At 66.7% G+C, this 18605-nt stretch overlaps 1 protein-coding gene across 4 annotated transcripts in view; it reads left to right on the top strand.

The window, feature by feature from the left end:
* Nucleotides 1-18356, top strand: part of GRIA1 (glutamate ionotropic receptor AMPA type subunit 1) — a 75297-nt gene extending 56941 nt beyond the window's left edge. For 2 of the 4 annotated variants that reach the window (XM_055127087.1, XM_055127089.1), the window contains 5 exons: nt 4510-4708; nt 6136-6383; nt 11421-11535; nt 15059-15193; nt 17084-18356. In XM_055127087.1, coding sequence (XP_054983062.1) covers nt 4510-4708; nt 6136-6383; nt 11421-11535; nt 15059-15193; nt 17084-17272 — 886 coding nt within the window. In that variant the 3' untranslated portion in view covers nt 17273-18356. Of the gene's footprint in view, nt 1-4509; nt 4709-6135; nt 6384-10431; nt 10755-11420; nt 11536-11903; nt 12019-15058; nt 15194-17083 lie in introns of those variants that run through there. The other 2 variants (XM_055127088.1, XM_055127091.1) reach the window with 2 other exon arrangements.
* Nucleotides 18357-18605: the final 249 nt, after the last annotated feature.

Genomic DNA, 18605 nt, shown 5'->3' with positions numbered 1-18605 from the left:
GGTGCTGCACGCAGTTCCCCAGGCCCACCAGCGGGAGTGAGCCCTGCACACCCAGGGTGGCCCGGGACCAAACATGTGAGCGGGAGAGACTGTCCAGGGGTCAGCACACGCCCTGCACAAGGGCAGCCCCACTGCCCCAGCACCACCCTGGCACCTGCACCGCCCTCAGAGCACTCAGGGCCACTGGAGCACAGACACAAGAGGCCCCTGAGCGCCAGGTGTGGCCCCAAGGTCCCCACAGGGAATGGACGTGCAAAGGCCCTAGAGTAGCGACCAGCAGAAGCTCCCAGAAGGCCCAGGTGCGGCGTGAGACACGCCAAGCATTTCCCGGGACGTTCCAAGGGAGCAGCTGAGCCCCGGGGAGGGAGGGGCCGAGAGGAGCTTGGAGGGGGCTGACCCATCACGAGGACGGCCGGTACCAGGCACCGAGCTGCAGTGCGCTGCCCACGGTGCCACAGCTGAGCAGGAGAGGGTCACCCCGACTTCAGGGAACAGGGCTGGCACTCGGCGGGAAGGGGGACAGAGCGAGGGCCAGCCTGCGACTCCGCCTCCTCCTGCTGCCCTGGCCACCCCGGAGGCCGCCCTTGGCTTCCTGTCCTTCCTGGTGGGCTGCAGGGGGGAGACGGCTCAGGCCTCTGCTGACCTGTGTGCCGGGGTCACACTGGCCGGCTGACCCTCCTCTGCCCCTGGCCTCTCCGCAGAGGTCAGGCACTCAGTGACCATCTGCCAGGCAGGGGGTAGCTCCGATGCTGGACCCAGCCAGTGTCCAGCCCGGGGCCAGCTGAGGGACCAAGAACGTGGACCCCCAAAAGTGGACACGGTGCTGGATGCTTCTGCTGAGTGGAGAGAGCCGGGTGGGAGAGGAAGGGGTGAGAAGCCGGGGCAGGTCTGGCCGGGCGGAGGCAGGGACGGGCTCCTGCCAGAGCGGCCGCCAGTGGCCGGGCGGGAGAACCCGGGCACACAGCTCGGACGCCAGGACGCCGGGCACCGAGGGGTCTCGGGTGGGGCCAGGGCAAACCCGCAGCGTCCCCACACGCAGGCTGCCCTCACGTGGGCCCGCGCGGCCGCAGGGTCGAGAACGGGGGCAGCCGGGACAAGGCACTGCGGGGCCGTCCCGCACGGCTCCCCCGCACCCGCGCTCTGCCGGAGCGTTCCAGCCCGTCGCCATGGCTGCTAATTAGAACTGTCAACTGCCTCTCCGTCACCGGAGAACAGGAGCCTCTTGCAAGGGATGAGGAGAGACTAAGAAATGACTTGGGCAATTTTCAGCGTGATTGATGAGGTCTGCACGGACGGGTTTATTAATCTCTCTGTCAAAGGGCCTCTGACAGAGTCCGTGTCGTCTGTAATAAACTCGCAGGCTCACGCGAGCCTATTAATACCCGCGCCTGGGAGCACGCGGGGCAGGGCGGGGCGGGCAGGGTGTGCGCGCCGAGGGAGTGGGCTCACTGTCCACCGGCGGCTCGCGCCCGGGGCCCTCCATGCTGGGGGCGAGGGGGCCAGGCCGAGGGCAGGGCCTGGGTGGGCCGAGGCTGGTGGAGCAGCTGGGGGACACGGGGCCTCGTGCCAAGCCGGCACTTAGAAAGCTTGACCATTGCCGGCCTCTGGGAAAGGCGAGTGTGTGGAAAGTTCCATGAGCAGAGGGCCGTGGGCTTCACGTGCTGTGTACCCAAACACAGCCCACTCCTGCCAGGCACACGCGCGCGCACACACATGCACACACATGATAAGCATGCACGCACACACGTGTATACATGGACGCACACATGCATGCACACACATACACACAGATGCGTACATGCAGGCACACAAGTGCACACACACAGATGCACACATGCAGGCACACGTGCGCACACACAGATGAACACATGCAGGTAGATACATGCTCACACATGGACACACTCATGCAGACACACGCATGCAAACACACACGGATGTTTGCACAGCATGCGCTGGGGCGTGACTGTCCTCCCACTCATGAGGGACCGTCTCTGCGCTGTGTCCTGAGGGAACACGGAAACAGCTCAGGCCACCAGCCCTGGAGCAACGGCAGGATGAAGGCCGCAGGGCTGGGGTCAGGGCCCGAGCCGGACGCTCACCCCAGAGCCAGGCGCCCGCAGGGAGGCGCCCTTGGGCATGACGGCCGAGCAGGGCTGGCCTGAAGGGAGGGGACGTGCCTGGTGGGGCCGGGAGGGCAGGACGTGCACAGCCGCCATCTGAACTGGCTGCTGCCGATGCCCGGAGCACGGCCCGGCTCAGGTGCCAGGCCTCGGGCCCGGGAGGGCGGGCCACAGGAACAGGCCGACTGAGGGCCCCTAGGACGGGCGTCTCCAGCGAGTGCCAACACCACAGCCAAACAACACGCAAGAGAAACACAGCCGAGGGGGCCGGCAGGGTGTGACAGGGGGGTTGTCACGGGGTCTGATGGGGGGGTTGTCACGGGGTCTGACGGTGGATGGCCGGGGTCTGACGGGGCCGTCACGGGGCTGACAGGAGGCCAGCCGGGGTCTGACAGGGGCCAGGTGGGGTCTGACGGGGGGACCTGTTTCAACTTTAACAAACAGGGGCCCTGCCCCCCCCCGGGGCTAGGGGCCTCCTGGAGAAGCAGAGCCGGGAGCACAGTGGGGGTTCTTGGGGCCGTGAGAGCAGGGCCATATTGCCAGGTGGGCAGGGCAGACATTCTGCCCTGAGATACTGCGTGGGGAACACAGGACAACTTCAGAGCAGGCATCTGTGACCGTGACCCACGTTTATATACTCTACACACATACTTACACACACGCTTACACATGCTCACACATGCTAACAGTTACATGTCTCACACATGATAACACTTACACATGCTCACATGCTATGCACACTTATGCAAGCTCACACATGCTACACACATGCTTATGCATGCTCACATGCTACACACATAATTACACATGTGCACATATGCTACACACGCTCACACATGCTGCTCACATATACTCATGCTTACACATGCTCACACATGCTACACACACTACTCACATGCTATACACATACTACACATAAGCACTGGCACATGCACTACACATAACATACACGTTTACACATACACACAGACTCATCCCTAATCGCACATACTCTAACAGATGCATGTAGACACATGCTTACATGCCTTCACACGCCACTGGTCTGCCCCACAGCCAAGGTGGCAGCAGTGGCCGTGCCTGTGGGCTTGAGGCTCAGCCCGAGTGTCCGGCGCCCCAGGCCCTGCACCTCCAAGGCACGGGGCCCGCGGGCAGTGGGCCGAGGTGGTCCGAGGGATCCAAGTCCCACACTGCCGTCGGCAGAGGCGGCCAGAGAGAGGGTTTGGGAGCAACACGCAGCAGCTCCCGCGGGCCAGGGCTCCCCTCCCGGCCTGCGTGGGGGTCCCTGCCGTGGCCCTGCGAACTGCCCCTGGCCCTGGGGCCTCACTCGTCCGCGGGCCCCGTCTTCCCTCGTGGGACCTGGGGGAGGGAGACCGAGAGTTCCCACGCGTGGGAGAAGCCAGGAGTGTGGCACAGCAGAAAAGAGCAGAGCTGTGGGCCGCGGCGCCGGGAGTCAGGAGCAGCACCAGGCAGGCATCCTGGAGGATGGGGCACGTCTGCTCCAGCTCTCCATCCCTGAACGCAGCCTCTGGCCCGAGGCTTGGCTTGGTCCAGGCTGCCTCACCGTCCACTCCCCATGGAATGTTCTGGAATGTTCCCTGATAGTCGCAGGCACCTGGTCCACCCGCACCAAGAGCCTTTTCTCACTCCCCAGCCTGGCCTGGAGCCTCTCCAAGGGGCTCCGTCCCCCCTGCGCCGTGCCCCCCGCTGCGTGAGCCCCGGTGCCTGGTGCTGGGGAGAGCAGCAGGAGCACGGGAGCCTCTGGCCTGCCTCCCCGCCCTTCAGCAGGCCCAGGGGGCAGAGGGCGCGTCAGCGGACCCAGCAGGGCATGGCCCTGCCTCCCATGGGTCAGCTGCGGCGGGCAGGGCTGCGGGCAGAGGTGGCCGGCCTGGACGGAGCCAGGACCTCGTGCCACGGGGCTTAAGGGCCAGGTGACGTCGCACGTGTCTGCCTGGCGGGGCGGCCGGAGCAGAGTCATGCGTGAGACGCCAGCCAGCCGGGCTCTGCGTCCCCCAGCGCACCCCTTCCCGGTCCTCCCGGGAGCCGGGCCCATCTGTGGTTCCCCGGGCCGGCCAGCAGGCAGAGCTATAAAAAGCGAGGAGATGCTTCTAAGAACTCAGCCCGAAACCCACACGGGGGAAGTGCCATGTTAACCCACGCGGCGCCAGCGCCCTGGGGTGTCAAGGGAGCCAGGGAGCACTCGGGCAAGGGGCGCGTGTCCAGATGGGGGGCCGAGTGACCACACTGGGGCCCAGGCCCGGGCGGGTCACACCTGGCAGTGCCGGGGCTCCGGCCAGCCCCCCGTGGTATGGCACAAGGGAGCGTGCGCCGAGGCCACCAAAGGCTCTCGGGGCTGGGCCGTGACGCCCAGCTGACCGCCCGTCTGCCGCAGGTCCCTGTCCGGCCGCATCGTGGGCGGCGTCTGGTGGTTCTTCACGCTCATCATCATCAGCTCGTACACGGCCAACCTGGCGGCCTTCCTGACCGTGGAGCGGATGGTGTCCCCCATCGAGAGCGCCGAGGACCTGGCCAAGCAGACGGAGATCGCCTACGGCACGCTGGAGGCCGGCTCCACCAAGGAGTTCTTCCGGGTACGCCCCCCCACGTCCCGCCCAGCCCCGCCTCCTGGTCCCTGCTGGTCCCTGCCTGTGGCACGCCAGGTCACACGCTGAGAGCAGTCTCGGGCAGGACCACCAGAGGCACCTGGGAAGTGACAAGCAGGGGCTGCGGCTGCCCCGTCCAGGAGGGCTTCCTGGAGGCAGCGGCCTGTGGGCCCTGTGGGAGAAGACACACGGGACAGCCCCCCAGTAAACACCCCAGGCACCCTGACACCTGCCCGGGCCCGGGCAGACCCGCTGGTGCAAGGAGAAACACAGAAAGGCCCCGGGTTCCCACAGGGCAGCAGGCCTCAGGGAGTGGCCCCCCGAGACCCCCGCGAGGCCACCCTGTGGGGCTGTGGCTCTGACCTGCAGGATCCGCCCATGGGGGCCTGGGGGGCTGGGCAGGGGCTGGGCAGAGCCACCACAGCCCAGCCGGACCGTCCCACGATCCAGTCCCCACATCTGGGGGATGAGGGGACACCCACGGGCTGGGCCTCAGCCAGGACAAACTGCAGGCGACCCCTGGGGCCCATACACACACAGGCACACACATACATACACGCACACATGCACATACACATGCACACATACATACTCACACACATGTACACACATACATGTGCACACGCATGGCATTTTCAAAGCCAGCCACCAGCACATCCTAACATGGAAAAGGACAGTCCCAGGGAATTGAGACTGTGGGCTGTGTTGAGCTGTTGAGCTGTGGGCTGCCGTGAGCCAGAGCTGGGCTGGGCCTGGCGGGTAGAGCATGGGTGCACACACACACACACACACACACACATACACACACGCACATATGCATAATACACACAAGCACACACACATGCACACATACATGTATACACACATGCACCCATGCACACATATGCATACACAATCACAATATACACATGCACACACATGTATGCACATGCACACATATACATGCGCATACATATACATGGGCACACATACACAGTACACACGTACACACATGAATAACATACACACATAGACACATACACACGTGCACACACGCATACAGAAACGCACACACACATGCACACACAGACACACATACACGCACACATGTGCATACACACATGCACACACATACACAAATGCGCATGCACACACATAGAAACACACGCACACACATACACACGCACACACTCGAAGCCTTATCTCGAGTCCGGGCTCTGGCCCGCCAGGCTGCTGCTCCCCCGTGAGCACAGATGGTGCATGCCCGGGTCAGCTGCACCCCCAGCCTCGCACAGGCTCCCGGGAAAGAGCTGCCCGGGGGGTCGGCACGCGTGTCCCTGCCGCCACGGGAAGGGGCCACGTGCTCGCCGGGGGCGGCGGCGGGGAGAGACCGGGAGCGGGGCCCGGCCCCCTCCCGCTGACACGCTGCCCCGCAGAGGTCCAAGATCGCCGTGTTCGAGAAGATGTGGACGTACATGAAGTCGGCCGAGCCGTCCGTGTTCGTGCGCACCACGGAGGAGGGCATGATCCGGGTGCGCAAGTCCAAGGGCAAGTACGCGTACCTGCTGGAGTCCACCATGAACGAGTACATCGAGCAGCGCCGGCCCTGCGACACCATGAAGGTGGGCGGCAACCTGGACTCCAAGGGCTACGGCATCGCCACGCCCAAGGGCTCGGCCCTCAGGTACGTGTCCAGCGCCCGCTCGTGGCTGGAGCCGCCGTGTCCGGTGTCCCCCCACCACGTGTGTGCCCTCGTGTCTCCGTGCCGTGCTCTGTGACACCCTCGTCAGACAACCCGCCCCAGGGGCCGTCTTCCCCAGGTGACCGGTGACCCTCAGACCCGCTGGCCGGGCCAGCACAGGGAGGTCTCACGCCCCCTCACAGGTCAGGAGGGACTGGCCGGCGCTGTCTGTGCGGGACTGTGTGTCCAGCCGGGCCCCTGGCCAGTGTGCCGGTACCTGTCCGGCTGCACCTGTGGGCCAAGGGCAGCGGGCAGTGGGCAGGCCTCCCCGAGGCAGGGCGGAGCAGGACGGGGCCGGTCACCGCGGGCGGCCTCTGGGAGCTCTGGAGGGGTGCGGCCAGAGGGGAAGCGAGGCCGGAGGCAGAAGCCACCAGAGGTGTGCGGTGCTGCCCCGGGTCACCCAGCCCACCCGGGTCGGGGGCCGGGGCTCCCCAGGGCACACGGGGTCCGCCACTGGGAGGGCCCCCAGCACTGCCCCCAGCGACACCCCCACCTCGAGGGCCCCCAGCACTGCCCACCCCCCCCCCCGCCCGGGCTTGGCTAGTCCCCGCTGGGCCCCCCACCTCTGCCCTGCAGAAACACACTGCCCGCCCCAACAGGCAACAGAAAGAACAACATGTGGCCCCCAGGGACCCGGAAAGCAGCCCCAGCCCTGATCTCCGCTGGCCGTCGTCAGTCCAGGCTGCTCAGGGCATGCCAGCCCCTCCCACAGGCCTCGCTGCATCATGGGTAGCCAGGGAGCTGGTTGTCATGGCAACCCCAGAAACTCAGTGGCCGGTGGAGACTAAGACCCCCGGGAAGGAGGAAGTAGCTGCTCAGAGACCTGGGGAGAGCCGGGCAGACACGTGCACACATGTATACGTACCTGTGTGTGCTCAAAGAGTGTGCATGAGAGTACACGTGAGTGCACTACTCATGAATACATGTGTGTGCATGAGTATACATGTGTGCATGTATGTGAGTGTGCTGTGTATATGAGTACACATGTGCATGTATGAGTGTGCTGTGTATATGTGAGTACACATGTGCATGTATGTGAGTGTGCTGTGTATATGTGAGTACACATGTGCATGTATGTGAGTGTGCTGTGTATATGAGTACACGAGTGTATGTATGCACATGAGAGTGCACTGTGTTCATGAGAGAACGCGTGTGTGAATACACATGAGTGCACTGTGTGCATATGAGTACACATGTGTGAATATGTGTATGCACATGTGAGAGTATACTGCATGCATGTAAGTACACATGTGTGGCGCACGTGTGTGCATGCATGTGCACATGCTGAGAGCCTGGTCGAAAGCAGAGTGGGCCCGGCCAGAGGCCTAGAGCATATTCCCAGGAGACAGGGCTGGGCCCCTGTTTCGGGGGGTGAGGGGAAGGGGGTGGCCATAGGCCATGCGAGGGGGCCCTGGGGCCCATGAGCTCCGGGTCAGTCCCACGAGGACCCCACGGGTTCCACAAGACAAAACAGGCAGCCCCCGCTGTGGGGTCTCGGCTCCTTAGGGACCCGCCTCGCCCCCCCCCACCTGCCCCTCCCTGCGAGAGTCAGAGACACACACAGCCTCTCCCCTCAGGGGAGCCCCTCTGGGGGCCCGGGCACGGTCCTCGCAGGGCCCCAGCGGCCAGCGGTCGGGACACTCCCACTGCCGGTTGGTGGCGAGTCGCTTTCTTCGCAGGGGTTGTGGCTGTCAGAAATAGCCTTCCTCCTCCTCCTCCTCCTCTGCTCCCTCTTCAGCAACTTTATTTCCGGCCCCTCACAGGCAGCTGTGCTAGCGGGCAGGGGACGGGGGAGGGGTCCGGCTCCGCGGAGCTCACCCCGCCCCCGGGTGACCTTGAGGAAGGGCGCGCCCGCCATGCCAGCCTAGGACACTGGGCCCCAGGCCGGGGGCAGGCGTGAATCCCACACCTGCCCGCCAGGGCCAGGGACACACCTGCCTGCCAGGGACACACCTGCCCGCCAGGGACACACCTGCCCTCCAGGGCCAGGGACACACCCGCCCGCCAAGGCCAGGGACACACCTGCCCTCCAGGGCCAGGGACACACCTGCCCGCCAGGGCCAGGGACACTCCTGCCCGCCAGGGCCAGGCCCCCCAGATTAGTGTCCGTCCTGCGGCCTCGTCCCCCACACGCAGCACCCGGCTGCCTCTGGCGGCTACTGCCGTCCACCCAGGGCCAGCGGCTTGGCAGCCCTGCAGCGGCTCAGCAGTGGCCACTCTTCTTGACCCCAGCATCCCCGGCTCCTGGACAGGGCTGTCCACTCAGCAGCTGCCCGCTGCAGGCTGAGAACCCGGCTCCAGGCAGCGGGGACGGCCCCTAGCCGCGACGGAGTCGGAGTCAGTGGACAGTGGCATCCTGCAGCAGCCTGCGGGGACGGAGGGGCCACGGGGGCAGCCGGCCGGAGGACAGTCAGTCTCTCCCGGGAAGGTGGGCAGATTCCGGCTACCCTGGGGCGCGCGCCCGGCCTGCAGGACGGAGACGTGCCCGCTGCCCGGCTGCCCTGCCTTTCCCGGGCGCCCGGCGGCTTTCTGGGCCGGCTCCTAACCGGCTGCGTGGTGCCAGGCTGCACGGGCAAAGCGCCGCCCCAGCCCTCGGCGCTCTCCGTGTGTGCGTGTGTGCGAACGTGTGTCTGTGTATGTGCATTGTGTGTGCTTGTGTGCACATGTGTGCACATGTGTACATGCGTGTTCCAGGCACCAAGCCGGCGTCTCACATGGCCACGGCAAGTGCTGCCACCCGGAGCCGCCCTCCCACCCCTGGGCCTTAGCATCTCACTGGGCTAGCGCCAGCTGATAAGAACATAAATGTCCGTGTGCCTTTGGGGTGAGAGGGCCCGGCCCCCTGACGCTGTCCCGGCCCCCAGAGCCCTCGGCAGCCCCCGGCCTGGCGAGTCTGAGGCCCTTATCCGCGGACAGCGCTGCCCGGCTTCCCTGCTCTGCCCGCCCTGCACGGCCTGTCGCCGAAAGAGCGACACCCACCCGGAGCCCCGCCACCCCGGCCCCGCACCAGCAGGAACACGTGCAGACCCCCAGGGAACACGGGGAACAGCCCCAGCTCTGGGAACGGACCCCGGCGTGCAGGAGCCTGGACGGCCCGTCCCCACCGGCCCCCCCGCTGCCCTCCTCCCCACCCACAGGGCACCTGGCCGGGCCCCTGCCCAGACTCTCAGGAGCGGCCGGCAGTGAGTGTGGCCAGAGGGCCAGGAGAGGGCCCGGCCACTCCCGGGAGGAGGAGACCACGTGGTATCCCGGCACCGGGGCGCCCGTGTGCCCGCACTGGTCACGGGACAGAGCTGCAGGCAGGGCTGCTGGGAGTGTCCTACAGGAGGGGCAGTGTGGGGTGGTGGTCAGTGCCAGCACTGCCCCGGGCGTCCATGCAGCACTCAGGGAGGTCGAGGCAGAGGGGGCGCTGGTCTGGATGGTTCCAGGGGTTCCCCACGATGGGCGGGGCCCCTGCAGACCCCTGCCCAGCCCGCTGGCCTGTGCACCCATCAGCCACCCCGGGAGCTCTGGGCCTCGCTCAGGGCGTCACATGTGGGGCCACCCTGGCCGGAGCAGGCGAGACTTGGAGACCAGGCGGGTCCTGGAGACACGTGCTGGCCACCAGCACCCTGCCCGGCCCCCCACACCTCAGCTCAGGGGGCGGGGGGGGGGCCCTGCTCCCACTGCAGCCCTGAGCGTGTCTGCCCATGTCCTCTCATGTCCACCCGTGTCTACCTGTGTCTGCCCATGTCCGCCCGTGTCTGCCTGTGTCTGTCTATGTACGCGCGTGTCTACCCATGTCTGCCTATGTCTATTCGTGTCCACCCATGTCTACCGTGTTCACCTGTGTCCACCTGTGTCTGCCCGTGTCCGCCCGTGTCCGCCCATGTCCGCCCGTGTCTGCCCGTGTCCGCCCGTGTCCGCCTGTGTCTGCCCGTGTCTGCTCGTGCCGCCCGTGTCCGTGCCGGGACCCCATGCCGTGTGCCCGCTGACATTCCTTCCCTTCCAGGAGGAGCTGCCGGGCCTCGGAGCTGGCCCTGCTGGGCAGACTGTGCAGCCAGAACCCCTAGCCCCCGCCCCCCACCAGAGCCCGGAGAGAAGGTCCTGCAGCCTCTGGGAAGGACGCAGCGTCCCTCTGCCCACGGGTCTCGGGGCGGCCAGGGCTCCTAACCACACTTCCTCCCTCAGGCTCCTCCGGAGGCCTCTGCCGGGACCCAGTTAACAGCCGCTGACCTGGCCTGCTGCCCCTCCCCCTCCCTCCGGCTCCCCCCTCCCTCCGGCTCCCTCCCTCTGTCTCACTCCCTCCCTCCCTCCCTCTGTCTCCCTCCCTCCCTCCCTCCCTCCCTCCCTCCGTCTCCCTCCCTCCCTCTTTCCCTCTGTCTCCCTCCCTCCCTCTTTCCCTCTGTCTCCCTCCCTCCCTCTCTCTTTCCCTCTGTCTCCCTCCCTCTGTCTTGCTCCCTCCCTCCCTCCCTCCCTCCCTGACTCCCTCCCTCCCTCTCCTTCCCTCTTCCTCCCCCTCTCTCTCCCTCTCCCTTACTCCCTCCCTCTTCCTTCCTCTCTCTCCCCTTCCCTCTCTCCCCCCTCCCCTCCCCCCTCTCTCCCCCTCCCCCCTTCCCCCCTCTGTCTGTTGTGATGTGACTAACACTCAGGGGTACTGGCGAGTCAGGTGCCTGGCCTGGGCTGCCACGTTGTAATTCCTTTGACCCCGGCCAGTCACTGGCCGCCTGGGCCCCTGGGTCCGAAAGGGCAGAACCCCAGGGGGCACCGAGGAAGGCGGGTGGGAAGGGCGGTGGCGAGGCATTTGCTCTGGCACGGGACCCTCGCACGGGCTTCAGGCCCCATCCCCCCGCTCCCGCAGTGCCGTGGCACGGGTCCATCCCTGGGGTCAAAGGGCAACCTGGCAGGCTGGCCCAGGCCGCGGCACGCTGCCCCGGGTCACGTGACTTGCCGCGTGTTCTCCGCTGTAACTCATCGCGTGTTATCTATTCGTTTTTAAAGAAACCCAGTAAACCTGGCAGTGTTAAAACTGAACGAGCAGGGGCTACTGGACAAATTGAAAAACAAATGGTGGTACGACAAGGGCGAGTGCGGCAGCGGGGGCGGTGATTCCAAGGTCAGCCCCAGCGCGAGCACGCGGTCTAGCGGGCGCGGCCAGCGCGGCGGGACCAGCAACGGCCCGGGCCCCCGCGGCCCCTCGGGGAGCCCCTCGGCCTCCCCGGCCCTGACGCGGCGGCCCCCCGGGGGCTCGCCGGCCCCCCGGACAGCAGCGGGGCCAGGGCGCATGGCCGGGCGCGGGGCGGGCGTTGCTGGTCACTCCCGGGCTGGGCGGGCGCGCGCGCGTGCGGCAGGAGCGGGCGGGCGGGCGGGTGGGCGGCCGGGCAGGCCGGCGCGCGGGTCCTGGCGGACGAGTGGATGCGTGCTGTCTGCGAATAACATAAAATAACATTGGTGATGTTATTTATGTTATTTCCCCGGCTGAAGAGGCCCCGTAAACCTAGCGGTTTTGAAACTGAGTGAGCAAGGCGTCTTAGACAAGCTGAAAAGCAAATGGTGGTACGATAAAGGGGAGTGTGGAAGCAAGGACTCCGGAAGTAAGGTCAGTCGCACCGAGAGGCCGCGCCCTAGACCAGGGTGGACGCCCCGCCCCGGGGGGGGCGCCGAGCCGGGCCGCGGGCGTGGGCCGGGCAGGAGGGCCAAGCCCCAAGGCGCCCGGGTGGCCATGCGCCCTCCGCTGCCCCTAAGGCTCTGCCCGGGGGCCGGCTGGACCCGCGGGAAGCCCCGAGCCCCGTGTCAGGCCCAGCCGCTCCCTGCCCAGCAGCCCCGAGCCGGGCGCTGCATGGTTGCCCCTCGGAACCCGCCCCAGAGGGGGGTCACACCCAGGACGGGCACCAGGCCTGGCCTCTCACAGGGTCACACGGGGACTCGAGGGCACCCAGGCCTCCAGGCCACACTGCATGTGCCCATGCACACTCACATGCACACACGCTCACACGCACATTCACAATCACACACAGTCACAATCACATGGTCAGTCACTCACATTCACACTCACAGTCACACACACATTCACACGTAGTCACGCTCTCACACAATCACACTCACACACAAGAACATATTCACACACAATCATACGATCACTCATATAAACGCACACACATTCATACACACTCGCATTCACACTATCACATATGCACACTTGCCACATTCACACACACATTCACATGTTCACACATTCACACTCATCTATTCACACATACTCACACACAATCACATTCACACTTGCTCACACATACTAACATGATCACACTCAGGTGCATGCACACACTCATGCATACTTACACACATTCACACTTACTCACTCATACACAATCACACTCTTACTCATATTTACATTCACACGCTTTCACACTCATACACATGCTACACTCACAGTTACACTAATACACATTCATACAACTTACACACTTGCACACTCAAACTTAGTCTCACTTGAAGTCACACTCCGGCACACTCACACACTCACACTCTCACATTCACATTCACACACACTCATGCTTGTGCTCACACTTACACTCATGCGCTCACACACATGCTCACACATGCTCATTGACACACACACTTGCTCTCAGACACATGCTCACACTTTCACACTCAGTCACACACTCACACATTCATGCTCATGCTCACATTCTCACAACATTCTCACTTACTCACATATGCTCACACACATTTGCACACTCACACATTCACACTCACACTCACACAATCACACTCACACACTCCCTCGTGCTGGCGTGCGTGCGTGGGCTTTGACCCGCGTGGCTGCTGAGGCTCAGACCGGCCCACACCGGAGCCGCAGCACGCAGGGCACACTCACTGTTCCTGCACAATCTGGAAAGCAGGACACGGGCGGGAGACGTCTCGGGCAGGCGGTGGTGGGCTGCAGCCTGGCAGGGTCAGGAGCTCAGCGCAGGGGGCACCAGGCGAGCCAGGGACGACACCCAGGACAGGGTGTCCCAGGGACTGGCCCCCACACACCCCTCACCGCCCTCAGGCTCAGGCCACGCCCCCGCACCCCGGGCTCCCGATCTGCCCGTCCCCAGCTCTGCCCCTCCCCAGCTCTGCCCCTCCCCAGCTCTGCCCCTCCCCAGCTCTGCCCCTCCCCAGCTCTGCCCGGCAGCTCGGCCCCGTCTGGACACTCCCAGTGACGCGGAGCAGCGGCTCCTCCCCGTCCCCGGAGACCCCAAAAGCCCGGTCCCAGCCTGTCCCTGCCGCAGCCCCCCGTCCCAAGAGCCCCCACCTGGCCGCCCACCCCCCCCCACCCGAGAGACACCAGCTGCCTCGGAAACGCCCGGGCCCAAGGGCGGGCACACACGGAGCGTGATTCGGCCCGGGAGAGCGGAGGGAAGCACCGGCACAGGCCCGGCCCGCCGCCCGCGGCCCCCGGGAGAGGCTGCCCAGGGACAGCCGAACGGCCCCGGCTCGGTCCAGTCCAGAGGCCACAAGAGACGGACCCGAGCCCGGTCCTGTGTCCTAGCATCTCGCCCGCCCCCCTGTGCCCCCTAGTGCCACGAAGAAACTGCCGGGGCCCCTTGGCCCAGGGACAGCGGGACCCCCAGCCCGTGCACGGGAAGAGGAGGAGGAGGAGGAGGAGGAAGACCCCCAGCACAAACGGAAGGTGGCGGCCAAGGAGGGTGTCGGCACTGCCTGCCCCCGCCAGGCACCTGCCCCCGCTCCCCCCGCCCCGAGCTGCCTGGCCCCGAGCACAGCCAGCACCGGCTGGGAGCACGGAGAGCCCCAGACCCCAGCTCTGACGGCTGAGGCCAGCAGCCTCCCTGGGACAGAGCCGCCCCCCGCCAGCCCCACCCGCCCAGGGCAGCCCCTCCCGCAGGTGACAGACTCAGCCGCACCGGCTGGTGGCTGTCCTGGACGCCCCAGCAACGCGCCCACTTCCTGTGCCCGGGGTCAGCCCTGCTCCCCCGCAGCCCCAGTGTCCTGAGCTGGCTGTCCCACCCCAGCCTCTCCCCGCCACGACCCCCCGCCCCGTCCACTCCCCCCCCGGGACTCAGCGCTGCGAGTCAGTGCTCCTCTCCGTCCCCAGAGAACTGTCTCAGGGGCCAGGGAGCCCAGTGACCGTGACGGACATGCCACCCCGGGTTCTACCCCCAGCACCCCCGTGTCCCCGCCCCGCCAGGAGTGAGCCTGAGTGCAGAGTCCAAACACGAGCAAGATCGCTTCCAGGAGCCTGGAATGGCCTTTGCGAGAGCCCAGGGCCAGGTCACTCGGCTGGGCCGGGCCGGCCGGCGGGGCAGGGCAGGGAGGGACACGGCCCGCGGGGAAGGCAGGAGCCAGGGGGCCCCGGGGAGGCGGGGCCACCGCGCTGAGGGGGGTCCCACAAGGCCGCGGGAGAGGGGGAGAGAAGCAGGACTCGGGAGGGAGAGTCTCACACACACAGACACAGACACACACGACATGCACACACACGCACACGCACGCACACGCACACACGACTCCCGGGGACGTGCGCCTGTGTCCCGCCTTTGGGCGGCGCGGAGCGGGTGAAGGGGCGAGTGTCTGTGTGTGGGTGCTGAGCGCGAGCCCCCGGCGCCCGCTGACGCGCCCCCTCCCCCTGCCAGGACAAGACGAGCGCCCTGAGCCTCAGCAACGTGGCCGGCGTCTTCTACATCCTCATCGGCGGCCTGGGCCTGGCCATGCTGGTCGCCCTGGTGGAGTTCTGCTACAAGTCCCGCAGCGAGTCCAAGCGCATGAAGGTGGTGTCGTGCCCCACCCGCCCCCCATGCGGCGGGGAGGGGAGGGAGTGTGGGAAAACGGCTGCACCCCCCAGACAGAGCCGGGCGGGAGGGCGAGAGGGCGCTGCTGCGACCACATAAACCAGGGTCTAGCTCCCAGCGCAGGGAGGGGATCCCCGCGGCGCGGGGGTGACCAGCCCGGCCCAGCCTGACAGGGCGGCAGAGGCGCAGGTCTGACCGGGCAGGACGGAGGGCAGACCAGGAGCACCTGGCTCGGGGGCCCCACGCTGGCCCCGTCCCCGTCCCGAGCCCCCCCCCCCCCAGTTCTGAGCAGCTTCTCCGGGCCTGGCCACAGAGGGCCTTTCCCTGGGCACTGACCATGCTTCCAACTCTGGTCCCTGGCCCGTCCGTGACTCCCTCCCTCGCCCTCCCTGTGGCCGGGCCCGCTGCCCGTGCCCCCTGCCCCCTGCCCCGATAGGCTGCTCCACGGGGCGGTCTCTCTGCCCGGGTGATGCTGTTTTCTGAGCAGTAGGTCGGGACTTCCTGATGGGAAACCCGCACCCAGGCCTGTCGTGGCCCCACTTCAGCCTCGCAGGGGCGGGCGGGGGAGGGGCTCAGAGGGGCGCCGGGAGTCGGGGTGAGCGTCCAAGCCCACGACCTCGGCCCGCCCCAGCAGGCCGGGCCAGGCCAGAACCGCCCTGGGACTAGAGAAGTGCCAGGCTGCAGGGCCCTGCGGTCACCCCGCTCCTGGCCGGGGTCCGGGCCGTCACAGCCGCACGGCCAGCTGTGTCCAGCTCAGCCCACGGCAAGGGAGCCGCTCTCCTCCCTGAGGAACACCAGAGGCCACCGGCGAGGGGGCCGCCCCCTCCGGGGCCACGCGGACCCCGCAGTCGCCCCCAGCTCATGGCCAGGCAGCAGGGGGTCAACTCTGCCCAAGCCCGGCTTTGACATGCTCGAGACTGCAGCAGCAGGCAGGGACACGCATAGAGCACACGGGCAGGGACACGGGCAGGCCTCGAACCCGCCGTCCGGACCCCAGGTCACTGGCCTCAGCATGCGGGGCGGGGGCTGCCGCGCTGGTGCTGGCTGGACAGTGCCTCGCCCTGGTCCAAGCCACGCCCTCCCGAGAGGCACCGCCACTGGCTGGGGTGTCTCTAGAAGCTTCTAGGAGGAGGTAGAGGGATGAGCTGGGGTGAGGCAGGCGCTGGCCGCAGCTGGAGGAGCGGCCGCCCTCGGACAAGCTTCCTCCGCGCTGTCGGGTCCCGGGAGGGACCAGCCATGGGACCCCACGTTCCGTCTCACTCTGCAGCCGCAGCCCCCGACCCCCTCACACACCCGCCAGCAGGTCCAGCCTGCCCCGCCCTCACGCTCCCCGACATGGGCCCTCCCGGAGAGCGTCAGCCTGGAATACACTTGGGGCGGGGGCACAGCCAGCCTGGGAACAGCCCTGAGGGCTGCACGGACGGGCACAGCCCAGCAGTGAGAGAGCCGGGGTTAGCGGAGCACTGGGGGAGGAGCTGGTTAGGGGAGCAACGGGGAGGAGCCAGGTTAGGGGAGCACTGGGGGAGGAGCCGGTTAGGGAAGCACTGGGGGGAGTCGGTTAGGGAAGCACTGGGGGGGAGTCGGTTAGGGGAGCACTGGGGGAGGAGTCAGGGGAACACTGGGGGAGGAGCCTGTTAGGGGAGCACTGGGGGGAGTTGGTTAGGGAAGCACTGGGGGGAGTCGGTTAGGGGAGCACTGGGGGAGGAGCCGGTTAGGGGAGCACTGGGGGAGAAGCCGGTTAGGGAAGCACTGGGGGGAGTCGGTTAGAGGAGCACTGGGGGAGGAGCCTGTTAGGGGAGCACTGGGGGAGCGGGCGGCGACCCTGCCAGCCGAGCCGGGGCCCGGGTGCGAGCCCGGGTCCTCCTGAAGGGTTTCTGCTTGATCCCGCAGCAGCCCCTCAGCGAAGCCATACGGACGTCCACGCTCCCGCGGAACAGCGGCTCGGGGGCCGGCGGCGGCAGCGGCGAGAACGGGCGTGTGGGCAGCCACGACTTCCCCAAGTCCGTGCCCTGCATGAGCCACACCTCAGGGATGCCCTTGGGCGCCACGGGGCTGTAGCCGAGCCCCACACCCGCCAGTGCCAAACAGCGACCACCCACGAGGGAGCCGCCCGCGACCTGCGGGGCCCGCGCGGGGCGGGCAGCGCCGACCCCCAGCCTGGCCGCGCGTCTCTCCCCTCCGCGCCCGGCCCCGCCCCTCCGCGCCCCGCCCACCCTCCCGGCCCTCCAGGCCCTGGGGGACCCGCACGCCCCCGCAAGGGTCTGGCCAGCGGCTCTCGCCCGGGCCGGGGTTTTGTGTCCATGGGGAGGGGTCATGGGAGCGAGGGGCCACAGCCCATCACAGGCACGGCCGGGGCCCACCCCTGGCCCCAGGCCCCCAGAGGGCTGCAGTGACCAAGGGCAGGGAGCCCGCCTCCCCCGCAGCCACGCCCCTCGTGCTGGGCCCTGCTTTCACTGAGAACGGCCTCCAGCCTGACCCGCGGTGGCCCGCAGCAGTGGACGCACGCAGAGGGGCCGCCTGCCGGCCTTAGCGCTGGATGTGGCCACCACCCATCACGCCCTCCCCCCATCCTCCTCCGGCCCTGCTCTCCTCCCCCTCCCTCCCCTTCCTCCCCACCTCTCTCCCCCTCCCCCACCTCGCCTCCCCTGGGCCTTAGCTGAGAACCATCCCCCTCACCCGTCCCAGGCCAGAGCCCAGACCCTCACAGCGGGCCGGGCAGGGACCCCAGGCGGCCTGTGGGGCCACCGTCCCCCCTGCCCGCCCAGCCCTCCCCAGCGGCCAGGGCTGCCCGCCCCCCGCAACCCACCCTCCCGGCTGCCAGCCACGCGGCCCGGCCAGACGCCCAGCCTGGGGAGGGTCTGGCACACGCGAACGAGCTGACTTGTATTATGTATTTTTACTACACTTTTCTTAAATGCTGAGCGGGGCGACGGCCACTCGCTCCCGGTACCCGAGTCTTTTCTCTGGCCCCTCACTTGGTCCGACTCTCGGCTCATGTGTGAAAGCAGTTTGCTTGATCAAACACTAAATATATTTTCGGTTCCCGTTCCTCTTTCAGATAGCCAGCTGTTTATTTTTTTTTCCTTTTGGTATTTGCATAAAACAAAAATGTCACCGAGAATTAAATCACTGTGGGTCCATACTCTCTCCTCTCCATGTTGTCCATTCCATGCTCGTGCCACCCCCCAGGGCAGAATCTCGAAGGCTAGGGCCCCCAGCAGAGACAGAGACCCCAACTCTCCCCTCAGCCAGGAGCCAGCAGAGACCCCAGGGCCAGAGAAGGGCCTTGTGGGCCCCGGGTGAGGGGTCCGGGGTCTGTGGGGCTGGGTAAGGAGTCAGGGCACTTCTGGAGATGGCCCCTGTGACCATCTCTCCCGACGCCATGTCACCC

The sequence above is a fragment of the Sorex araneus genome, chromosome 2 (assembly GCF_027595985.1).
Source record: "Sorex araneus isolate mSorAra2 chromosome 2, mSorAra2.pri, whole genome shotgun sequence".
Lineage (NCBI taxonomy): Eukaryota > Metazoa > Chordata > Mammalia > Eulipotyphla > Soricidae > Sorex > Sorex araneus.
This window is presented reverse-complemented; position numbering and strand designations above follow the sequence as displayed.